The sequence below is a fragment of the Dendrobates tinctorius genome, unplaced genomic scaffold (genome assembly GCF_039654945.1).
Source record: "Dendrobates tinctorius isolate UK_male_01 unplaced genomic scaffold, ASM3965494v1 ptg000005l, whole genome shotgun sequence".
Taxonomy (NCBI): domain Eukaryota; kingdom Metazoa; phylum Chordata; class Amphibia; order Anura; family Dendrobatidae; genus Dendrobates; species Dendrobates tinctorius.
In genome coordinates this window covers 6,774,209-6,799,650 of record NW_027361673.1, presented here as the reverse complement: position 1 = coordinate 6,799,650, position 25,442 = coordinate 6,774,209, and the positions used below count along the sequence as shown (strand labels likewise).

The following is a 25,442-nucleotide window of genomic DNA, read 5'->3' as shown; positions in this document are numbered from 1 at the left end:
CAAGGTCTGTCCAGAAAAGGTCCGGTGCCGCAGCGGCGAGTACCGGTGGAGGGGGTACCGCGGGTGCTCTGTCGTCTCAGCCTCCTCAAGGCCTCCTGTCTCAGCTGCAGACAGGTAGTCAGTTCAATTATTTCTTTGGCTAATTGCCGGCAGTCCATTCTAGAATCAGGGTTGGAGCCGTCAGCCATGGCGCCAGGGATATATACTTTCCCGCGCTCCACAGGCCTCCTTCCCTTGCTCTCCAAGATGGCGCTCTGGCGTTTCTCTTCCTGCCTCGGCCCCTTTCCCGCCACTGGCTTCTTCTGCCCCTCCTTCTGGGGGCGGCGTCTTCTTCCAGCGCCTCCATACCAAGCCAGCATCCGAACTCCACGGGGGGTGGGCCATGTATCTGTCACATAATAATTCAGGCAGGGCAGGCCTAACACTCTTCGCGGTCTTTTCTTAGGACCTCCTATCTCTTCACACCCTTCTTCTCCGCGCCAGCGGCCATTTCTAATGTCCATTTTACAGTCTATCAAATCAGGTCTTCTGCACATTTTCAAAGTTCAATAAATTTCCGGCAGACAGAACCCGATGGTGTCGGGTCTCATCATCCTGTTCGTGATGCCAAAATTGGGTCGCCCCCGCGCTTCACCCAGGGCTGTGGGGTACTCGGTACCGGGCCGGTGTCAGGGGGACGATGTGGTGTCACAGCCGCGGTGACCCGGTCCATGGCCCTGGGCGCCCAATATCAATGGCGGTGATGTTTGTTTGTAAGGTAAAGTTCGTGACGCCACCCGTGGTGTTTGGCAAGTAAGATGTTAGCCAACGCTGCATGCAGATCCTCTGGGGCTGATGGTGTGTCGCAGCTTAGATGGTGTAGCTCCACACAGGTGAAGCTGTAACCCCAGGGCAGTGTGAAAGTACAATGGAGGAGTAAGGGCACGGGATGGTGTAGATGTTAATACCCAGTTGTAGCGGTGCTGATGCGGGAATGATTGGAGGACACCAGAGCTTGCAGTTTCAAAGCTTTACTCACAGTTCGTAGTGCACACAGGTGCCCGCTTCGGTACCGTGTCCTCCAGGGCAGAGGCCCAGCCAACCTCCAGGCAATATCAGACTCTCCCTACCAGCACCCCGCCAAAGTGTCCTTCCTGAACGACTCCTCTATTGAGGCTTTTAATGTGAAGAGCTCCAGTACCGTGGTTACTCTGAAGTTCCTACTGTCAGATGTTCCTAACAACTCTCTCACTTGTATGACAGACAGCTGTAGCCTGCTTCGGGGACTCCCTTCTCCTGAATCCCGGCTCTCTATCCGTTTTGCTGTTGTGTCCCAAGTCTTGGTTGGGAGTAGTGCATGTACAGCCAACTACTCCACCGGTGTCTGCTGCAGAACCATAAGTGTCCATACAACCTCGGGGACCGGGCCCCGGCCTAGCGCTGAGAACCTATAGGCAAGATTCCTATCCAACCCATTCCTCCTCTCTGTTCTCTCTCCACTTCGTTCCGTGCTTGTCTTTCTCTCTCTTATGGAAATGCAGATTACAGTTCTCTGTCTCTCCTTCTCTCTTCCTTTCCTGTGCCAGCTGGCTCAGGTCACTGAGGCAGCTGCAGCACTCTTTCCTCCATCCCTTCTTCCAGGGATCCCTCACTCCTGTCTGAGTGAGCTCTTTCTCTCCTCTCCTCTGGGACTCACCCCAGACTAACCTCTCGGTCTGACTGACTAGTAATTCTATCTTTCCCCTTATTTTTATACTAACTCCACCCACCTCCCAGCACATCTCGTGTTAGTTAGCAGGGTTCCACGAAAGGTGCTCCTTTTACACCCTGAGCCTAAAGCTGCACTGTGGCCCTGCTGAACTATCCTGTGTGTGGGATGCAGGTGTTGGAGTGTGGTGGGAAGTTCCCACCTTACCTGGATGGTGGGGCACTACACCTTAGGAGAAGGTGCAGTACCTCTATGGCCAGTGGCGTATCTAGGGGGGGGCAGCCGGGGCAGTTGCCCCGGGCGCAGCCAGCAGGGGGGCGCAGTCGGGCCGCCTAATGCAGCGGTCCGCAGTGTCCTCCCTGGCGGCTGCGTTCTTCCGCCCCCGCCTGAGAGTCGGCGGTTCTCTGTGTCAGCTGTCAAGCTGACAGCCGGCGCAGAGAAGGAGGCCGTGCCGGCTCCCAGGGAGCAATTGTACTGGCGTCTATACAGACGCCTGTACAATTGAAGCTCTGACCGCCGGGCCAGAGCGACGTCAGCAACGTGATCATGTCATGTGATCACGCTGCTGACGTCACTCCCCGGCGCACAAAGCAAACGCTGGTGGTAAGTGTGCTCCACTGTGGAGCTGAAGAACCACCGAAGATGGGAGATGAGGGGGAGTTAATGAGTGGAGATGGGGGGGATTTGTAGAGGGGATGGCGGTTAATGTGTGGGGGTATTTAGAGTGGGGATGGGGGTTAATGAGTGGGGATGCCATGGGGTTAATGTGTGGGGGTATTTAGAGTGGGGATGGGGGTTAATGAGTGGGGATGCCATGGGGTTAATGTGTGGGGGGATTTGGAGTGGAGATGGGGTTATTTAATGTGATGGGGGTTAATGAGTGGGGATTGGGTTAATGTGTGTGGGGGTTAATGAGTGGGGATTGGGTTAATGTGTGCGGGGGTTAATAGATGGGGATTAATGTGTGGGGGCGTTAATGAGTGGGGATGGGGGTTAATGTGTGTGGGGGTTAATGAATGGGGATGGGGGTTAATGTGTGGGGGTATTTGGAGTGCAGATGGTTATTTAATGTGTGGGGGGATTTGGAGTGGTGATGGGGTTAATGAGTGGGGATTGGGTTAATGTGTGCGGGGGTTAATGAATGGGGATGGGGGTTAATGTATGGGGGCGGTAATGAGTGGGGTTGGGGTTAATGTGTGGGGGTATTTGGAGTGCTGATGGGGGTTAATGAGTGGGGATTGGGTTAATGTGTGGGGGGATTTGGAATGGGGATGGGGATACTTAATGTATGTGGGGGATTGGGGATGGGGGGATTTAATGTGTGGGGAGATTTGAGGACACAAAATAAAGAGTATGTATGAGGAAACAGTATGGGGGATTGGTGCAGACAGTATGGGGAGCGAATGGGTTAATGTAAGTGGATACAGTATGGGGAGTCGGGGATATGTGTGAGCAGACAGTATAGAGAGTGAGGGGGTAAATATATGAGGAGACAGTATGGTGAACAGGTGGGATGTTAGAGGAGACAGTATGAGGAGGGAGGGGAATAGTGTGAGGCGACAGTATATTGCAGATATTTTTATTCAGGAGCATTATAATGACACTTCTATCTTTAAGGGCGTCGTGTGGAGATTTGCTGCAGAAGACCGGAGAAGATGGAAGTCTACAGAGACGGCTGTGGATGAGAAAACTCATCATGGGGTCTAGAAGAAAAGGAGACTGACTGCAGAGACGACGTCATCTATAAGGTACTTGGATGTAAATGTTATTTGTGATACTGACTAATTCTCATGTTTTTATTTGTTAGGAACATTAAAGGGGTTGTCCAGGTTTGTACGGAGTCTGCAGTCATTCTATGTGACTGCAGACGTCTGAATTCTCACAGTGCTCACTGAACGCTGTCAGGATTCTCTCATGCCGGTAATTTACATCTATGCGGTCACATGCTGACTAGACATGTGTGGCCTCACTCAATGAAAGTGAACGGAGCGAGGCCGGGCACGTCTAGTCGGAATGTGGCCAGAAGTATATAAATCACATACTTGTGCTGACATGACTGTACATCGGCAAGGGAGAATCCTAAATGTGTGCAGTGCATTCGTTGCGAGAATTCAGAAGCTGCAATGTCAGGATTCAGCTCTGCAGGTTCCAGTAGTCATCACATGGACACTTCACTCATGTGCGATTTTCATACTTGACAACGAGCTTCTCTTCCTGCTTCTCTCAGTTTTTTACTGAACATTGAGAGCATTAGGAGGAGCAGCTCGTGGGTACATGGCTAAGTGTGCAAGTCGCATATGTACTTGCGGGTGGGGGGCGCCGAACCGAATTCTTGCCCCGGGTGCCAGAGAGCCTAGATACGCCTCTGTCTATGGCGACTGAGCCTCAGGGGCGCCACACAACAATCCCAGATGTAGCCGCAAGCTATCCATATGTCATACACCAGAACTATGCATCTAGTGGTCCTGAGTGTAATTATTCCCATTGTCAACAAATGCGCAGACCCGCTTTCTACCTTAGGGTACGTGCACATGTTGCGGTTTTTGATGCGTTTCCGCGGCGTTATTGGACACGCGGAATTGCCTCAAATCCGCAGTGCATTGTGCACACAAAGTTAGTCAATGGGAAAATCAAAAACGCTGTGCACACGCTGCGGAAAAAAACCCACGGATTCACAGCGTTTTATTTTCCGCAGCATGTCAATTCTTTGTGGGGATCTGCAGCGTTTCTGCACCCATTGACTTGCAGTGAGTCGGGCACTTCCGCAGCAAAACCGCAGGTCTAAAAAAGATCTGTGGTTTTGCTGCGGATGAAATGCTGCAGATCGGGAGAAGGGAAGTGTGGGCGGAGTGTGGGCGATGACTGTGTGTGTGTATAGGGTGTTGGCGGTGACTGTGTGCGTGTATGGTGTGTATGTGCTGTGTGTGTGCGTGTGGGGGGGGTCTGGCGGGGCTGTGCGGGGGTCTGTTAAATTTTTTTTGTTAAATAACATATCTCTATTTAGCTTACAAAAGCGCATACAATCCACATGAAATGAACGCATGAAAATCCGCATCAAAATGCGTGGATTTTTACCTGCGTTTTCTGCCAAGAGGTGCAGATTCTGTGCAGAAAATTCTGCAGACATATCTGCAATGTGTGCACATGCCCTTACTTGCCATATATTATTTCACATGGGATTGAGTTTAAAAACAGCTGACACTGGCAGGACTCACTGGAAAACGCAACTATTTCTCATCTATACGCCCACAACAAACATGGCGTCTGGCTGTACGCCCACAACAAACATGGCGTCTGGCTACACCCACAGTGACAGCTTCCGGGTCACGAAGCCAGAGCCGCTAGGGTCACGTGTGACGAGCTGTGCAGCGAATCACGAAGCGCGGCGTTCACGTTTGAACTGTCGGCAATTATTACTGGCTTTAGAGAGTTGTGTTCCTTCCTGCGGCCGGAACCGGAGCGGCGTGTAAACACTGCCTGCCGTACAGCACCGAGGAGTTACAGGTAACGTCCAGGGCTGACTCAGGGGACCCCCATGTAAAAGGGCAGGCGGAGCAGTGCACGGGGCTGACTTCCCCGTGTGAGGAGAGGCAGATGGAGCTGTGTACAGGGCTGACACGGGACCCCCGTGTGAGGAGGGGCAGGTGAAGCTGTGTACGGGGCTGACTCAGGGGACCCCCGTGTGAGGAGGGGCAGGTGAAGCTGTGTACGGGGCTGACTCAGGGGACCCCCGTGTGAGGTGGGGCAGGTGAAGCTGTGTACGGGGCTGACACAGGGGACCCCCGTGTGAGGTGGGGCAGGTGAAGCTGTGTACGGGGCTGACACAGGGGACCCCCGTGTGAGGAGGTGCAGGTGAAGCTGTGTATGGTTCAGACACAAGGGACCCCCGTGTGAGGTGAAGCTGTGTATGGGGCTGACACAGGGGACCCCCATGTGAGGAGGGGCAGGTGAAGCTGTTTGTGGGGCTGACTCCCCCCGTGTGAGGAGAGGCAGGTGAAGCTGTGTACCGGGCTGACACCGTGTACCCCCGTGTGAGGAGAGGCAGGTGGAGCTGTGTACGGGGCTGACACAGGGGACCCCCGTGTGAGGAGAGGCAGGTGGAGCTGTGTACGGGGCTGACACAGGGGACCCCCGTGTGAGGAGGGGCAGGTGAAGCTGTGTATGGTTCAGACACAAGGGACCCCGTGTGAGGTGAAGCTGTGTATGGGGCTGACACAGGGGACCCCCATGTGAGGAGGGGCAGGTGAAGCTGTGTACGGGGCTGACACAGGGGACCCCCGTGTGAGGAGAGGCAGCTGCGTATGTGGCTGACACAGGGGAGCCCCGTAGGTGAGGAGGGGCAGGTGAAGCTGTGTACGGGGCTGACACAGGGAACCCCCGTGTGAGGAGAGGCAGGTGAAGCTGTGTATGGTTCAGACACAAGGGACCCCCGTGTGAGGTGAAGCTGTGTATGGGGCTGACACAGGGGACCCCCATGTGAGGAGGGGCAGGTGAAGCTGTTTGTGGGGCTGACTCCCCCCGTGTGAGGAGAGGCAGGTGAAGCTGTGTACCGGGCTGACACCGTGGACCCCCGTGTGAGGAGAGGCAGGTGGAGCTGTGTACGGGGCTGACACAGGGGACCCCCGTGTGAGGAGAGGCAGGTGGAGCTGTGTACGGGGCTGACACAGGGGACCCCCGTGTGAGGAGGGGCAGGTGAAGCTGTGTATGGTTCAGACACAAGGGACCCCGTGTGAGGTGAAGCTGTGTATGGGGCTGACACAGGGGACCCCCATGTGAGGAGGGGCAGGTGAAGCTGTATACGGGGCTGACACAGGGGACCCCCGTGTGAGGAGAGGCAGCTGCGTATGTGGCTGACACAGGGGAGCCCTGTAGGTGAGGAGGGGCAGGTGAAGCTGTGTACGGGGCTGACACAGGGGAGCCCCATGAGAGGAGGGGCAGGTCAAGCTGTGTACGGGGCTGACACAGGGGAGCCCCATGTGAGGAGGGGCAGGTGAAGCTGTGTACGGGGCTGACACAGGGGACCCCCGTGTGAGGAGAGGCAGCTGCGTATGTGGCTGACACAGGGGAGCCCCGTAGGTGAGGAGGGGCAGGTGAAGCTGTGTACGGGGCTGACACAGGGGAGCCCCATGAGAGGAGGGGCAGGTCAAGCTGTGTACGGGGCTGACACAGGGGAGCCCCATGAGAGGAGGGGCAGGTCAAGCTGTGTACGGGGCTGACACAGGGGACCCCCGTGTGAGGAGGGGCAGGTGAAGCTGTGTACGGGGCTGACACAGGGGACCCCCGTGTGAGGAGGGCAGGTGAAGCTGTGTACAGGGCTGACACAGGGGACCCCCGTGTGAGGAGGGCAGGTGAAGCTGTGTACAGGGCTGACACAGGGGAGTCCCATGAGAGGAGGGGCAGGTGAAGCTGTGTACGGGGCTGACACAGGGGAGCCCCGTGTGAGGAGGGGCAGGTCAAGCTGTGTACGGGGCTGACACAGGGGACCCCCATGAGAGGAGGGGCAGGTCAAGCTGTGTACGGGGCTGACACAGGGGACCCCCGTGTGAGGAGGGGCAGGTGAAGCTGTGTACGTGGCTGGCACAGGGGAGCTCCATGAGAGGAGGGGCAGGTCAAGCTGTGTACGGGGCTGATACAGGGGACCCCCGTGTGAGAGGGGCAGGTCAAGCTGTGTACGGGGCTGACACAGGGGACCCCCATTAGAGGAGGGGCAGGTGAAGCTGTGTACGTGGCTGGCACAGGGGACCCCTGTGTGAGAAGGGGCAGGTGAAGCTGTGTACGGGGCTGACACAGGGGACCCCCATGAGAGGAGGGGCAGGTGAAGCTGTGTACGGGGCTGACACAGGGGACCCCCATGAGAGGAGGGGCAGGTGAAGCTGTGTACGGGGCTGACACAGGGGACCCCCATGAGAGGAGGGGCAGGTGAAGCTGTGTACGGGGCTGACACAGGGGACCCCCATGTGGGGAGGGGCAGGTGAAGCTGTTTGTGGGAATGACTCCCCCCGTGTGAGGAGAGGCAGGTGAAGCTGTGTATGGGGCTGACACAGGGGACCCCCGTGTGAGGAGAGGCAGGTGAAGCTGTGTATGGGGTTGACACAGGGTACCCCCATGTGAGGAGAGGCAGGCGGAGCAATGTATGGCGCTGACACGGGGGACCCCCGTCTGAGGAGGAGCAGGTGGAGCTGTGTATGGGGCTGACACAGGGGACCCCCGTGTGAGGAGCAGGTGGAGCTGTGTATGGGGCAGACACAGGAGACCCCAGTGTGAGGAGAGGTAGGCGGAGCAGTGTACAGGGCTGACACAGGGGACCTCTGTGTGAGAAGGGGCAGGCGGAGCAGAGTACTTGGCTGACACGGGACCCCCGTGTGAGCAGGGGCAGGAGGAGCTCTGTATGGGGCTGACACAGGGGACCCCCTTGTGAGGTGGGGCAGTGTATGTGGGTCGCCCTTCCAGGTCTGTGGGGTACTCGGTACCGGGCCCGATGAGCTTCAATGGGAGATGTCACGGCCGCTGGGACCTGGCCCGTGGCCCTGGGCGCCCAATGTAAAAGGGGGGAAATGTTCAGTGTGCTTATGATGATTAGAGTTTTTGAATGAATGAGTCGTGACGCCACCTGTGGTGTTCGGCAATGAAGATGTTGAGCCGACGCTGCAGACAGATCCTCTGGGACAGATGGTGTGGTGCAGCAATGATGTTATAGCCCTCCACAGGCAGGGCTGTAGTCCCAGGGCAGAGTAGGTGAAGTGACACATGATGTAGTGTCGGGCGCAAGGGCTGTAGCAGTGCTGGGCAGGTTGACGTAGGAATAAGTGGAGGACACCGGGGCATGTAGTTCCAAATCTTTACTCAGTCTGTTATGGCACCAGAGCCCGCATCCGTGCCTTGTCCTCCGGGTCAGGAGCTCAGCCAACTTCCGGGCAAGATGAAGTACTCCGTTCTAACACTCCGCCAACATATGTGCCTTTTCTGAACGTCTCCCTCTTAGCGCCTTTAGTGAAGTACTCACAGTACTGAGTTACACTGGAGTTCCTCCTGTCAGATGTTTCTATGAACTGTACTTGTACGGCAGACAGCTGTAGCCTGCTTTGGGGACTCCTTGCTACCAAGTCCCGGCTCACTATCGTTTCTGTTGTTCCCCAAGTCTGGTGTGGGAATAAAGTGGTGACAACTTCTATTCCTCCGGTGTCTGCTGCAGGACCATTAGTATCCATACAACCTCGGGGACCGGACCCCGGCCTTGCGCTTAGAACTTGGGAAGGGTTCTCTTCTCCTTACGTTCGGTACTAATTCTTTCCTTCTTATGGAGAGTCAGACTTTCTATTAATATTCCTTTCCTGTGCCAGCGGACCCAGATCACTGAGGTCGGCTGCAGCACTTCCTTCATCCATCCCACTCAGGGGATCTCCTTTCACAGACTGACCTCGTCACACTCCTGTGACTAACTGCCTAATTCCTATCCTCTTCCCGCTCTTTTAGTGCAAACTAAACTCCACCCGCCTCCCAGCACGCTTCGTGTTCCAAGCAGGGAGCCACCAAGGGTGCTTTGCTACACTATGTTGTGTGGGATGCAGGTGTTGGAGTGTGGTCAGGTGTCTCCACCTTGCCTGAATAGTGGGGTACCTGTTATGATTGAGTCACCGTAGGAGGCAAAAACAGAAATGCTAGCTAAGTCCAGAAAACCAGAGAAGTTGGCAACTATCAGATTGCAGACCCCTGAACCCATCAACACAACTAGCAGTAGCCGTGGGGGGTTCCTACAATGACCTAGACCCCTCGATCACAGCCGGAGAGATACATAGGCCTAAAGCAGGAAAGGGGAAATCTAACTGCCCCAGAGCAGACCCCAAAGCAATAGGCAGCCCCCCATATATAATGACGGTGAAGCAAGATGAAAACACTTACACAGACAGAAAGACAGGCTGAGCAAAGACGGGGCCAAAAACTACCTAGATAGGAACGGATAGGAAGGCTGCTGTCTGCAATCTGCCAAAACCCTATCAGAGACAAAAGCCAACAAGCCGATATAAAAATGGCCCTGAAGCAACTAAGCTTCAAAAACTAAATCAGCACTCAGGTACTTTCAGAAGACAGAGCTAACGGAACACTGCACACTCCAGCAGGGAGTGGCAGAATCCAAAAAGCAAGAAAAACAAAAACAAATCTTAAATGCAAAAAGGCAAAACAGAAAACTTAGCTTTAGGAGAGCAGGAATCAGACTGGTGTTCGAGTCCAAAGAGAAATCACCCGCAGGGCAGAAAGGGAGTAGGCTGCCTTAAATCCAGTCAGTGACTCCACTCAGCCAATCGTCTTCATTAGTCCCAGGTGCCTGATAATCAGGCTCACTACCTTCCTTCACTAGAATAGGGAGTTCACCAGGCCTCAGTGACGGAGGGGAGAATGAACTCACAACAGGTACCACACCTCAGGAGGAGGTGCATTCCCCTCTGAGAGACTGAACCCTCAGGGGCGCCACATACGGAGTTGCTGTCAGGTACAAGAGCGGCTTTTCTGTGTCTTGGGGTCTGCAGTTCCTCATGTTGTGCATTTTATCTTCTCCTGACTGACACCGCTGAGTTCTGGAGGTCTTCTCACCCCCGCTGCAGAAGAGCTATAGCTGCGAGCATCCCATGGCATTTGGGGGTGAAGTTTGCTGGGAGTTGTAGTCTCACGAAGCATTGGTACAATGTGCTGTTTTATCAGGACTGGTTTGTTTTGGTTGGAGTCTGGGTCATCAGCATTGGCATTTGGGGACTTTCTGACCCCCTTAGGCTGTGTGCACACGCTGCGGATTCCGCTGCGTTTCCGCAGCGGTTTTGGCCGCTGCGGACACGCAGCAGTTTTAGCTGCGGTGTACAGTACCATTCATTTGAATGGGAAAAAAAAAAACGCTGTGCCGACGCTGCGGAAAAAACCGCGCGGATTTGCTGCGGTTTTGAATCCGCAGAAAGAATTGACATGCAATTCTTTCTGCGGAAACCGCTGCGGGTTCCTATCTCCACCATTGTGGAGATAGTGAATCCGCAGGACCAAACCGCAGATAATCCGCAGGTCTTTGGACCTGCGGATTATCTGCGGTTTTTGCAAAATCCGTGCGGATTCCGCAGCGTGTGCAGTGTGCACGTACCCTTATTGTAGTCTTGTGGGAGGTTAAGTGGCGAAATCCAACGATTCTGCCATTTCTGATTTTATTTTTTTTTCCCTTCTATTATGTGGTCACTATGTGATATATATTGTGATGCTTTAGTGACACATCCTACAGGCTGCTGTACTAGTTTAAATCTTTTCTGTATATTAGATTGTATTTACATTCCAGGAACTGATGAAGATATGGCCATTACATTTATTAATTATCCATAACCATTGCATCGTACGGCATAAAGTCTTTTTTAAAGGACAGACCGTTTTATTCCTCTGGCATCTACTATATAATCATCTAATTCTGTCTGTAACGGAAATCCCGCGTCGCTGATTGGTCGCGCCCGGCCGGCCACGATCAATCAGCGGCAGGCGCAGTGCGGCCGCGAATTGGCGCGGAATTCGAACTACGCACGTCACCGCTACCGCCGCTGATCTCCCGACGGTTCCCCGATGAAACCTGAAAGATAAGAAAAAAAGAGTTAGATTATACTCACCCCGGCGTTGAGTCCTGTCCGATGGGTGTCGCCGTCCCGTCCGGCGCCTCCCATCTTCATACGATGACATCCTCCTCCTTGCTTCTCCCCCAGCTCCTGCATACGCATACTTTATCGGCCCTGTTGAGGACAGAGCGGAGTACTGCAGTGCGCAGGCACCGGACCTCTTTGACCTTTCCTGGCGCCTGCGCACTGCAGTACTTACTCCGCCCTTAACAGGGCAGATAAAGTACGCGTGCGCAGGAGCCGAGGGGGAAGCAAGGAGGAGAACATCGTATGAAGATGGGAGGCGCCGGACCGCGACACCCACCGCCCCCCGGTGAGTGTAATCTAACGTGTTTTTCTTATTTTTCATGTTTTATCGGGGGCTTATCTTAAGCATTACAGAATGCTGTAGATAAGCCCCTGATGGCGGTGGCCCCAGCTTATGGGGCAAAAATGGGGTGACCGATTACATACATATTCTAGAATACCCGATGCGTTAGAATCAAGCCACCATATCTAGTAGTGTAATAAGCATTTTGTGTAGGAGAATAAAATAAATTATATACTAAGGCTAGGAGAATAAAATATAATTAAAATAAATTCTATTCTAAGGCTCCTAACCCTATAATACTTAGGTGGCTGTTATAGCTTTTAAAAGTGCACAACCACTGACATGGGAGATTGGGGGTTCAAATTTCAGCTTTTCCCTCTTGGAAATAATGTACCAGTAGTGGTCCTTGGGCAAGACTACTAACACTATATAGTGCCTACCTCAATAAAACATGAGTGTCATGAGCAAAGAGAGTCATGTCGGCTCGTACGTCGCCCGGATTAACAAGGTCCGTGTCAAATGTCAAGGAACCGGGACAATCTGGTGATAAATGGACTACTTGAACAAACCATTCATGGACAAGGCAAGAGAAGCTGGATCTGATGAAATGCTACTATAACAGCAGACCAAATGAGAGAGGATATATGAAGCGCATGAGGAAACTCTGGATGGATACGAGACCTGCATGTCCACTGACTGACAAATAACTAGTCACCCAACGTTTCAATGTCATAAAGAGAAATCTAGTATCATAATTGAGATGGATCAACTGCACTGCAGATCCACTCCACATGAAGACCTGGAAGAACAACACGTGCAACCCCCTGAAGATCCTGATCCAATCCTGCAACTAGAGAGCACTGCAGCTGTTCTGAAACACAAGATCTGCGATAAACTAACTACCATCAATACCAGAGATCGACTGCCAAGGCTCAGCAAAGAAACATCACCAGACAGTATGCTAGAAGATGCCAATATAGCACTTGCATCAATACCTACCACCACCATAACTCAAACTAATAAACTGATCTATGCTACTGCCTCAACAATCATGGAAATGCTTGGCTATACAACCAGCAAGAACAACAGAAGTACAGTGCCCCCCCCTTGGACCCCAACTGAAGCCCTAGAGAGTGCTAAAAAAATGCTTACAGCACTCGCTGCAAGACAATGGAGATACACTAGAGAAGCTGAGGCCACGGTATATGCCCTGTTTTTCAAAGAACCATCCAAGATGTACTCCCAACTAGAGTAGCAGCACAAAGGCAGCAACTCCACCAATAGCAGAGTCTGAACAATATTGGAGGAACATGGGAGAAGGAAAAAACGCACAACACCAGTGCAATGTGGCTGCAAGATCTGTGAATGAAACACAGTAACCACCTAGAGCAGGGACCAGTCACCATTACAGAAGCAAACATCAAGAACATGAAGAGCTGGACAGCACCTGGCCCAGACATGATCCACACCTACTGGCTAAAGAAATTAACAGCGGTACATGAACGCATGGCAAAGTAGATGAGCCAACTGCTAGAAGCAGGCCACCACCCAGCTTGGCTAACACAAGGAAGAACAGTGCTGATCATGAAGGATCCTCACAAAGGAACAGTTCCATTCAACCAATAACCTGCCTTACAACAGCATGGAAACTCCTGTCAGGCATCATAGCCACCAGACTACAGAACCATATGAACCAGTACATGAATTCAGCTTAGAAAGGCATTGAGACCAACACCAGAGGCTCTAAGCACCAGCTCCTTGTAGATAGGTCAGTCGCTCAAGACTCAAGATCCAGACAGACCAATCTCGGCACAACCTGGATTGACTACAGGAAAGCCTATGATTCACATGCTTGGCTTTCTACAATGTTTGGCTCTCTACAATGTCAACAGGAAATTAAGAACCTTCCTCATAAACTCAATGGGGCTATGGAGAACAACATTGGAAGTCAACTCAAGACAACTAGCACAAGTGACCATCAAATGCGGCATATACCAAAGTAATGTACTGTCCCCATTGCTGTTCTGCATAGGTTTGAACCCCTTCAGCCAGATAATTAGAGTCTGGCTATGGATACAAGTTCAAGAGCGGAAAGACCATCAGCCACTTCCTCTACATGAATGACATCAAATTGCATAGAAAGAAGGTACCAAATTAACTGCAGAATAAAAGGACAAATGGTAGTAACAAATGAGGTGGGCCTTTATTGAGCTATGGTTGTACATGTGTCAATATAAAAAGCTGGCGCTTATCCCAGAATAATGAAAGCAGTTGTAGTGCAAAATAATCTGCAATAGAAAAAAACAGTGGTGCACAGTTACAAACTGGCAGTGCAGCACGTGGACGCTTACCTTGACTCTGGCTGGATAGCAGGTTCCCGTCCTGAAAACGGTGAATGTTTCACAAAGGAGATCGATGAGTGCAGGGCAGGCTGAGGTGGTGATACAGGTGCACTCCGGTGTCTGGGGTGAAGATGGTATAGCGTGCCGGGCAGAGCCAGAACCGCTCCGGCTGGTAGCGTCCTGGATGCTGGGCAGGGAAATGGCCAACACTGTTTTGACAGCGTGTAACGTCACTGAGCTGGGCTACGGAATCTGGCTTGGGGAAAAAAAAAGTACGCGTTTCAAAGGCAAATCGACCTTCTTCATCAGGGTTACCGCCCACCTATTCTGACTGTCATATATAGTGTGTGCGGTAATGCACCTTTTTAACCCCTGATTAGTCTCACACACACCCCCCCACACGCAACCGTTCAGGATCCCAGTAATGCCTGCCTCCCTGGAACAAGCAACACATGCGGTCCCTAGCAACCCACTGCGCCTGAATTTGGCCTTCACTAAGGCTGGTTTCACCTTAGTGTTTTTTAGCACAGCGCGTCCATGCGCCCCTTTTGTTTAACGTGGTGGGCGCAGTGTCTAGCATTTACATGCACACGTATGTGTTTTCGTGCGCATGCGGTTTTTTGTAGTGTGCGCCCGACGCAACCTGTTGCATTTTTGGGTCCTCCAACGGCGTAAAAAAATGCATGAGCACGGAATGCGCAAAAATAACACATTACAGTCTATGGGAGCGCAGGTGTGCGCATGGACATGCGCACACCTGCGTTTGAAATCACATGCGTTTTGAGTTAACATGGCTACAAACTGGATAAAACGCATGATGTTTTTTGCATGCGTTTCTATTGCGCACGAAGCGCAGCGCTAAAAAACGCTAATGTGAAACTAGCCTAACTGACACTGAACTCCCTCCAACCAGGAAGTGTTCCCCTTTTTTCAGCACAAGTGCCCTCCCACTGGTCTAGTTTTATCCTTAACCATTCCCCATCTTATATGCTAAAACTTTTATCCTTATTCTATATCTTATGCGATACTCGCTTTATGTATTGACACTTCACATGCTGTACATCACCATAATACATTACATAAGGCACACATTGCATTTAAATATAAAACCGCACGACAGTTTTCACACGACACGTCTATTGTCAGGGGTAGGAACGGGGTACGACCGTCCTCATCCCTACAAATGCATGAACCTTCCCCTTGTTGTGCATGGTGATGGCAGCCGAATCGCTGTTGGTTGAACAACAGTGAAATTCAGTTTTGAAATGGCAGAATCTGCAGCAAGCCATAACACATGCATGGACTTTTCCCATCGAGTGTGAATTGGGTTCTGCAGTTAATTACTTTGCAGAATAGTTTACTTTGATAAATTGATCGAAAATCCAAATCTGTAGCTTGATATTCTAGTTTCCTCTGCTGGGTACTGAAAATTGCATGCTCTGTAAAACAGATGAAAGGGAAAAATACATTTATGGGAGTTAGTGAAGGTTGCACTTTTATAAATCCTTCTGTTAAAGGTTTTCCTTTGGGTCTTTTTTTCTTAAATTTAGACCATAAAACCATTAAAGCACCACTCCAGATTTTTTTGTTTTTTTTTTCAGCGCTGGAGTGTTGCCCCTAAGGAAACCTGCTTCTAGCAATATACTCACCAGCTGCTGTCTTCAGTTGTTCCCAGAGCCGCTCTGGTCCTGATTCGCCATGTTGTGACCGCCACTTCTGACTGATCAGCAGAGGTAACTGTCACAAGCACTCAGCTGCCCGAAAGAGGCTCTCATAGACTTTACATTGAGTAGTGACTTCCAGCTCTCCCAGCAAACGCTGGAGCGATCTGACAGGTCACAACGTGCAGAAGATCAACCGGAGCGGTTCCGAGAACAGATGAAAACTGAGGCTAGTGAATATATTATGGGTAGGGAACTTACATTAATGACATCAGTCCAGAGGTAAAATAAAAAAAATTCTGAAAGTGGTGCTTTAACTCCTTCACAACCTTTGACGTATAGGTATGTCAAAGGTCATGTCCCTGCCTTTGATACAGGCTTCAATGCTGATCCTGAATCTTGCGCCGTACAGGACAGCTGATCTGATCAGCTGTCATGTGCCTCTAACAGACGCGTGTGGATCTCGGATCCACCCACGGCTGTTAACCAGTTAAATGCCGCTGTCAATCAGTGACCGTCGTCCAGAAGCGCATCACAACTCCTGCCCATCTGCGCCCATGTGACTTGATTGCGGGGCACCGATGGGTTGTCATGACAGCCGGGCAATTGGATGATCGCAGCTTCATGTCTCCTACAGCCAGATGTAACCATTGTATCGGCATGCCCTACATTGCTTTGTTCATTGTTTGGTGGCCGCTCCCATGTATTGCTGATCAGCTTTTATGCCCTGTGCTAATAACCGCTGATGATAGGAGTCAGACACCCCCACTAAGTTGATATCGATAATTTTATAACAAAGGTCATCCATTTCATGTCTCTGGAAAACCTCTTTGAGGAGCAGTGGACTTGCTATTTACTTACGTGCAGTTTGTGACACGGCCGCAGCAGGGATGTGTGTGTCCTATACATCGCCAGACTGTGAGAGAGGTGGGGTCATGTTCAAACTTTTTTTTTTTTTTGTCATTACTTAGAAATTCTCTTCATTCTTAAATATGGCACAATAATCATCATCAATAAATCCCTGTATTTTTGTTTTATGCAGAAAGATGATTTGTTTTGGTCTCTTGATATTTATTATTTTTTGATCAATGTATTTGATGCATTTTTTCATTGTGATGTTGCAGAGTACTGAGCCTCTGAAAAGATGGCTCAAGAAAGATGTGTAAAGAAGAGCTTTCAGGACAGCCTGGAGGACATAAAGGAGCGGATGAAAGAGAAAAGGACAAAAAAGCTTGCAAAGGTGGCCACAGTCAATAAGGCTTTATCCACCAAAGTCAAGATAATTGGTAAGAGCTCTACCTTTTATCTGTGGGAGGGGGGTACGTTGTGAATATTACATTTTATTCTTTTCCTCTTCAGGCAACAGCTCTGTAACAGTGAAAAGTTTCCAGGCGAACAATAAGGCTCTCGCTCTCGCTCTAGAAGCTGAGAAATGTAAGAGCAGGCAGGCTCAGGATCTCATTCTCCAGTTGAAGCGAGAACACCAGAGGCTGATCTGTGAGATCTTTCTTTTAAGGAGGAAGCTGACCATGCAGCAGGGGAACAGTACATCAGACGTGAGTGTTATATTTATAGTCTGCAGATTCACTCTAAATTGAATGATTACAATCTGTGTACAGCATTGCAGGCCATGTTGGTGCCATAGAAATAAACTGTGATCATTGAAGTCCCTTGTATGCATGGGTTACCATGAAATAATGGGCATCCTGAATCTGCTTCTAAATGCTCATCTCTGCAGTTAGTGTTTTTCTATAGGGGCTAACTAACCAAATACATGTGGTGCTTTCATAATGGTTTATGCTGTTTTTAATACTTTTCCTAGACAAAGTTTGCTTCCTTGAAGGAAATAATTGCCAAAGTCACTCACAATTTGCTGGAGACAGCCAACCTACTTGGCCCTGCACATGCCTTGTGTTCCACTGATGGAGTGAGTATTAAGTACCTAAGGCAGACTTGTATGCAGGAGTCTGGCTTCACATAAAACAATTCCGTGGTTTAGCCTTTTAGTGACAGATCCCGTACATGTACAGCTGCTGTGCAAAATCACTGTGTGGCGTGTGCTCAAGATGAGCCTGCTCCATGCGGTGTGGGTGGCAGCTGTTACATACCCTTCACTCAACAGTAACTGATGTGATCAGAGCTTACTCTTATTGCATTAGTTTTAGCCTCTTACATGCCACTGTCACACTTGACAGACTTCAGCATGGCGGCCAGCACTATTGACGACCATCGGCATCCTGGACCACTTGAGGATTAGTTACTATGGCAGCTGGGGGCCATATAGAGCACCCCATATCTGCCATGTTTTGATCTATGGTATCAATAAGCTTGACGTGCAAAACACAAAGAATTGCACTTAACGGTAAATCGGTTTCTCAGACCCTCCACAACAGCACCATAGGAGGTTGCATCCCCATCCTAATTAGGGACAGGAAGCACAAGAGGTTTAAATAGCTCTCTTCCCAAGGACCACACACGTGGGAGCACGGTGCCATCTGGAACAGCCAGCTTCACATCCTTGGGGGGAGCGTGGTGCGGACATCGACTGCCCTGCTCCTCCTTCGAGCAATTACTTCCCGGGTTCGAGTCCCGTGCATGTGCAATGGCCAGTTAGCGATCCTGACCCGGAAGTGCCTGGGTTTCACTTCCGGAGGGCCGGGTAGGTGAATGAATGGCGGTATGTTTAAAATCCGGCAGCGTCCTCATGCTGGTGTGCCCCAAAGATGTCCTCTCGAGGAGATTCTGAGGTGCACCCACAGGTGGTGGAAGTGCAGATACACAGCAAGTCCAAGAGCAGCAGTGGGCGCTCCCGGGAGGGCGACTCCACTGAAAAGTGTACGAAGCAAGAAATCTGTGCAGCCTACAACTCTTGCTGTGCCTCCACCTTCAGAACTGGTACCACATTAACAAGCTTCACTTGGTGAGTGTTACATGGCTCTGCCTACTAAGTTGATTACCCCTTTTTTCTGTATACCCTTTTTAAGCCAAAAAAACCTAGAAAGGCTAAACACTCAGAATGTGCCTTGTGCTCTCCAGCCCCTTCCTGACACCTATGTTAAGAGACTGTGTCAAAAGTGTATGCCAGACTCTAGTGGAGGAATCATCCATCAGGTCCACTAATATACAGGCAACGATTAGGGAGGAACTCCAATCACTAGAACGTTTGGGCAAACCTATCAAGCATAGGACCAGTGCAAGGAGTGGTACCCCTGTCTCTAGCCCCGCTTCGGATAGTGACTGGGTTAGGTCCACTGGTTCTTTTCATTTCCTCATCTGATGAGGAAGGACGATCTAATTTCCCCATAGACACCATTGATAACCTGGTAAAATTGGTTAGGAGTACCATGGGGATTTCTCATGCTAAGGAGGCTAGAACTATGCAGGAGATCTTCTTTGCAGGCCTCTCGCAAAAAAAAAAGAGGCGGACATTTCCAGTAATCACAGCAATGAAAGACTTGATGAGGGAGTGGGAGAAGCAGGGACAGCAAGGATTCCTCACTCCAGCTTCCAAAGGAGAGGTATCCCTTTGATGATGAAGATTTGGCAACCTGATCCAAAGTTCCCAAAGTAGACGCTGCAGTGGCTTCAACTTCGAAACGGTCTGCCCTATCCGTAGAAGACTCTGGGTTTCTAGCTGACTCTCTAGACCACAAAGCAAAAACGCTCCTTAAAAGATCACGGGAGTCTGTATTGGGACCTTTAGACTAGCTATATCTGGCATCTGTACAGCAAGATCAATGTTGGTCTGGGTTGATCAGTTAGAAGAGCAGATCAGGAAAGGAGTTTCTAGAGAGAAATTACGGTTTCTATCCCATTGATCAGGGGAGCTACTGCATATCTAGCGGATGCCTCTGCAGATTCCCTACACCAGGCGGATAGGTCAGCTAGTCTTGCAAATTCTGCTTGCCGTGCCTTATGGCGGAAAGGCTGTAAGGGTGATGCAAAATCAAAGGAGTTGTGCACAATTCCATGCCAGGATGAGTACCTGTCTGGCAAGGTACTCGATAAGATCCTCACAAAGGCGGGAGAGAGAAAGAAGGGGTTCCCTAACCAATTTGTTCCGTCCTACAGGAGAGTCTTCAAAAAGCAGCCATTCACTAAAAGGAGGTACTATAAAAACCAGGCTTGTTGGGAGACTAGGGAGACCAGGCAAAAAGGTGCCCTATTTAGTGTATCTTCTAACAAGAGCGGAAACAAGTTCCGTTAATCCTGACCCTCCTGTGGGTGGTAGGTTAAGATTTTTTTGTCATAAATAGGGAGAGATTACATCTAATCTCTGGACTCTGAGTCTAGTATCATCGGGTCTGAAGATGGAATTTCTTTGAATTCCCCCAGATTCCTTTATATTGACCTCTCTTAAATCCCCTGCAAAACAGGAGGCTCTTGAGTCTGTTATCCAAGCATGTCCTGGTAAAGGTCCCGGGGGACCAGGAGGGAATGGGGGATTTGTTCCCCTTTGTTCCTGGTCTTCAGCCAGATGGTTCTTATACACTCACTGGCCACTTTATTAGGTACACCTGTCCAACTGTGTGTTAAGATTTAATTTCTAATCAGCCAATCACATGGCGGCAACTCAGTGCATTTAGGCATGTAGACATGGTCAAGACAATCTCCTGCAGTTCAAACCGAGCATCAGTATGGGGAAGAAAGGTGATTTGAGTGCCTTTGAACGTGGCATGATTGTTGGTGCCAGAAGGGCTGGTCTGAGTATTTCAGAAACTGCTGATCTACTGGGATTTTCACGCACAACCATCTCTAGGGTTTACAGAGAATGGTCCGAAAAAGAAAAAAAATCCAGTGAGCGGCAGTTCTGTGGCCGGAAATGCCTTGTTGATGCCAGAGGTCAGAGGAGAATGGGCATACTGGTTCGAGCTGATAGAAAGGCAACAGTGACTCAAATTGCCACCCGTTACAACCAAGGTAGGCAGAAGAGCATCTCTGAACGCACAGTGCGTCGAACTTTGAGGCAGATGGGCTACAGCAGCAGAAGACCACACTGGGTACCACTCCTCTCAGCTAAGAACAGGCATCTGATGGCTACTTTCAGCAGGATAATGCGCCATGTCATAAAGCTCGAATCATCTCAGATTGGTTTCTTGAACATGACAATGAGTTCACTGTACTCAAATGGCCTCCTCAGTCACCAGATCTCAATCCAATAGAGCATCTTTGGGATGTGGTGGAACGGGAGATTCGCATCAGGGATGTGCAGCCGACAAATCTGCGCCAACTGTGTGATGCCATCATGTCAATATGGTCCAAAATCTCTGAGGAATGCTTCCAGCACCTTGTTGAATCTCTGCCACGAAGAATTGAGGCAGTTCTGAAGGCAAAAGGGGGTCCAACCCGTTACTAGCATGGTGTACCTAATAAAGTGGCCAGTGAGTGTGTGTGTATATATATATATATATATATATATATATATATATATATATATATATAGTAAAAAAATAGGCAGCACTCAAATTAAATGTGAAAAAAAGTGGATACTTTACTGATCCTCAAGTGGCAACGTTTCAACGGTGACCCGTCTTTATCAAGGCTTGATAAAGACGGGTCACCGTTGAAACGTTGCCACTTGAGGATCAGTAAAGTATCCACTTTTTTTCACATTTAATTTGAGTGCTGCCTATTTTTTTACTATATATATATATGTGTGTGTGTGTATATATATATATATATATATATATATATATATATATATATATATATATATATATATATATATATATATATATATATATATATAATAAATGCCCTAAGCAACTTCCGGTTGTAAAAACTTCCGTCCAGTTGTAACCGGTGACGTCACCGCACACCTCTTTCCATGTTAACCCTCAACACACACCACTCACCTTTCACCATCTCCACTCACGTCCACTCACTCTTTCACTCCACATACGACCCTTTCTCTCACTCCGTCTCTCATACTCACGCCGTCATCGCCGCTGATCCACGATCCCCGACATCATCTTCCGCTGGCGCCATCCTGGATCCAGACGTCCTCCACGCCGGCGACATGTTCTTGCGGCGCCGCCATTTTGGATCGGCGAAATCCCGCGATAGTCAAGATGGCGTCGCCGCAAGAACATGTCGCCGGCGAGGATGACGTCAGGATCCAAAATGGCGTCGGCGAAAACTCGCGAGATTTCGCCGACGCCATTTTGGATCCCGACGTCGTCCACGCCGGCGACATGTTCTTGCGGCGACGCCATTTTGGATCGGCGAAATCCCGCGATAGTCAAGACGGCATCGCCGCAAGAACATGCCGCCGGCGAGGACGACGTCGGGATCCAAAATGGCGTCGGCGAAAACTCGCAAGATTTCATCGACGCCATTTTGGATCCCGACGTCGTCCACGCCGGCGACATGTTCTTCCGGCGACGCCATCTTGACTATCGCGGGATTTCACGATACTCAAGATGGCGTCGCCGCAAGAACATGTCGCCGGCGTGGACAACGTCTGGATCCAGGATGGCGCCGGCGGAAGAAGATGTCAGGGATCGTGGAGCAGTGGCGATGACGGAGTGAGTATGAGAGACGGAGTGAGAGAAGGGGTCGTATGTGGAGTGAAAGAGTGAGTGGAGATGGTGAAAGGTGAGAGGAGTGTGTGTGTTGAGGGTTAACATGGCAAGAGGTGTGATGCTATCGCATCCTCTCGATGCGATAGCATCGGGCCATAATCTAGTGTGTGTATGTATGTATGTGTGTGTGTGTGTGTGTGTGTGTGTGTATATATATGTATATATATATATATATATATATATATATTATTAATCTGAGTGTAGAGCCCAACCCATTCAGCATAGCCACATTCACTATAATAGCCCACACCATCCCGTCAGCCAGAGCTACCGGACTACTACCACTAATATCCCACATCAGCCAGAGCCACCGGAAACTACCACTAATATCCCACATCATCCCGTCGGCCTGGAGTCAGAACCAGAGCGCTGAGTAGAACGGTCCTAACTTCCATACTGGGGAACCCTTTAAGAGAGACCTGGTGTCAGAACCAGAGTTCTGAGTGGATTTGCCCTGACTTCCATACCAATGATCCCTTAATAGAAGCCTGGGGTGAGAATCAGCGCGCTGAGGGATTTACCCTAACTTCAGGGATCTACTAACAAAGCGCAGAGTGGATTTTCTCTCACTTCCGTACCGAGGATCACTTTAAGAGGGGACTTGGGTCAGAACCAGAGCACTGAGTGGATTTGCCCTGACTTGCATACCAATGATCACTTTAATAGAACCCTGGGGTCAGAATCAGAGCGCCGAGGGATTTGCCCTAACTTCCATACAGGAGATCCCTTTAAGAGAGCCTGGGGTCAGTACCAGAGCATTTGAAGGCAATTGCCCTGACTTCCATACGGGGATCCCTTTAAGAAGGGCCTGGGGTCAGTACCAAAGCGGTGGATGGATTTGCTCTGACTTCCATACCAATGATCCCTTTAAGAGGGAAGATGTGCCTACGGGATGGAGGATGTGTGATGGGTATATGGGCACGGGAGGGGGGATTCATTTGTCGTGCTCTCTGCTCCTTTCAGGGGCAGACAATGGCTGGAGCTTATTTGTCAAGTGGGAAAACTGTTGGTTATAGCAACCAATCACAGCTCAGCTTCTTTTGAACAGCTCTGGTGAAATGCTTTGTGATTGGTTGGTGATACACACACACACACATTCATTTTTATATATAGAGATGGCAAATGAAAAACGCAGTGCAAATGCTGCAGATTTTTCCATGCGGATTTTCTGCGGATTTAAATCCGCAGCATGTCACTTCTTTATGCGGAATCCGCAGCGGTTTGACACCTGCTCCATTACCAGGTCTCAAAACGCAGGGAAAACCCGCAGGTAAAATGCAGGTCATTTGACCTGCGGATTTAGCCAAATCTGCACTGAAAAATCCGCAGCAGAATAGGCATTGTGTGCACACAGCCTTGCCCTAACCCTAATGGGAAAATGGAAATAAATACATATTTTTTAATTTTATTATTTTTCCCTAACTTAGGGGGTGATAAAGGGGGGTTTGATTTTACTATTTATGGTGGGTTTTTATGTTTGGCAGCTGTCGCACGCTAAAAGACGCTTTTTATTGTAAAAATAGTTTTTTTTCCATATTTTGACCCATCGAGTCATTTGAGGTCTTATGTTTTGCGGGAAGAGTTGACTTTTTTATTGGTACCATTTTCGGGCACATGGCATTATTTTATCGCTTTTTATTCCGATTTTTGGGACGCAGAATGAACAAAAAAACAGCATTTCAAGAATTTCTTTTGGGGCGTGCGTTTACACCGTTCCCCGTGTGGTAAAATTGATAAAGCTGTTTTATTCTTCGGGTCAGTACAATTACAATGATACCTCATTTGTCGTTTTTTTTGTGTTTTGACGCTTTTATGCAATAAAAACAATTTTATCTAAAAAAATATTTTTGCATCGCTTTATTCTGCGAGCTATAACTTTTATTTATTTGCTAATGACGCTGTGTGGGGGCTCATTTTTTGCGGGACAAGATGTCGTTTCCAGCGGTACCATGTTTATTTCTATTTGTCTTTATGATTGTGCGTTATTGCACTTTTTGTTCGGCGGTATGATAAAGCATTATTTTTTGCTTAGTTTTTTTTTTTTTAGGGGTTTACTTGTGGGACAGTTTTATAGGGCGGGTCGTTATGGACGCAGAAATACTAAATATGTGCATTTTTATTTTTTTATTTACAAAAAAAATTTATTGGGGAATTTTTTTTTATAAATTATTTTTAAACTTGTTTTTTTTTTTTTCTACCTTTATTATATTGTCCCAGTGGGACATCACTATTAGGTGTCAGATCGCTGATCTGACAGTTCAGACAGCACTCTGTCAGATCAGCGATCTCACAGGCGCTGCTGCAGGCTTCCTCGTGCCTGCTCTCAGCAGGCACTGTGGAAGCCACCTCTCTGCAGGCCCCTGTGGCCATATTGGATCCGGGGACCTGCAGAGAGGAGACCCTCGGAGCAGCGCAGCAGGGTAACATGGAGGGAGCCCCCTCCCTGCGCGCTTCACTCCTATGCCCCCGGTACACAGCGATTGTGTTTGATCGCAGTGTGCCAGGGGTTAACGTGGCGGGGGTGGTCCGTGACCGCACCTGACACACAGTGCTGGGTGTCAGCTGTGATAATCAGCTGACACCTGGCCGCGATCAGTGGCGCTCCCCCCGGGGGGGCGCCGCTGATCGCTATGACGTACTATCCCATCCTTGGGAACAAAGTCCCAGGGCACATGGATGGGATAGTACATCATATGTCAGAAAGGTGTTAATTATGTTGGTTTTATTTCCCAAAAAATGCTGCAAAATACACAATTTCTCATAACTTTCTATGAGTGAAAACCGCTTAAAGAACTGACACGCTGCAGACTAAAAAAACGCTGCCTTTTTCAAACTCGGTCAGGAAAAAACAAGTGTCTGCATGAGATTTCTGAAACCTCGACGCTTCGTCTCGTACGGTAAAATGTAACTTGTAATTTGCATGTAAAAAATCCCACTGCATATGAACATGGCTCAACACTGATTATATCCGTTTATAACAGAGGTCTCAAACGCGGGCCGCATGGGGCCCCTGAGGCAGGCATCTGCGGCCCGCGGCGCACCCACATGTCTCCCGCTCAGTTGCGTACTTTTTTTTTTTTTTTTTTTTTTTTATAAGTTCGGGGTCGGACCCTCCCCTCTTGAAGACCTCACACTCATCTCCTCCAGCGGTGCCTGCAGCTCCGATGGTCTCCGGCACCGGTATATTCTTTTGTGAGCGGTCACTTGGTACCGCTCATTACAG

At 49.7% G+C, this 25,442-nt stretch overlaps 1 protein-coding gene across 6 annotated transcripts in view; it reads left to right on the top strand.

Annotated features, from left to right (window-relative positions):
- Positions 1-4,996: 4,996 nt before the first annotated feature.
- Positions 4,997-25,442, top strand: part of SGO1 (shugoshin 1) — a 53,286-nt gene continuing 32,840 nt past the window's right edge. The window contains exons 1-4 of one of the 6 annotated variants that reach the window (XM_073568205.1): positions 4,997-5,191; positions 16,760-16,921; positions 16,995-17,191; positions 17,458-17,562. In XM_073568205.1, coding sequence (XP_073424306.1) covers positions 16,780-16,921; positions 16,995-17,191; positions 17,458-17,562 — 444 coding nt within the window. In that variant the 5' untranslated portion in view covers positions 4,997-5,191; positions 16,760-16,779. The other 5 variants (XM_073568166.1, XM_073568176.1, XM_073568194.1 and 2 more) reach the window with 5 other exon arrangements.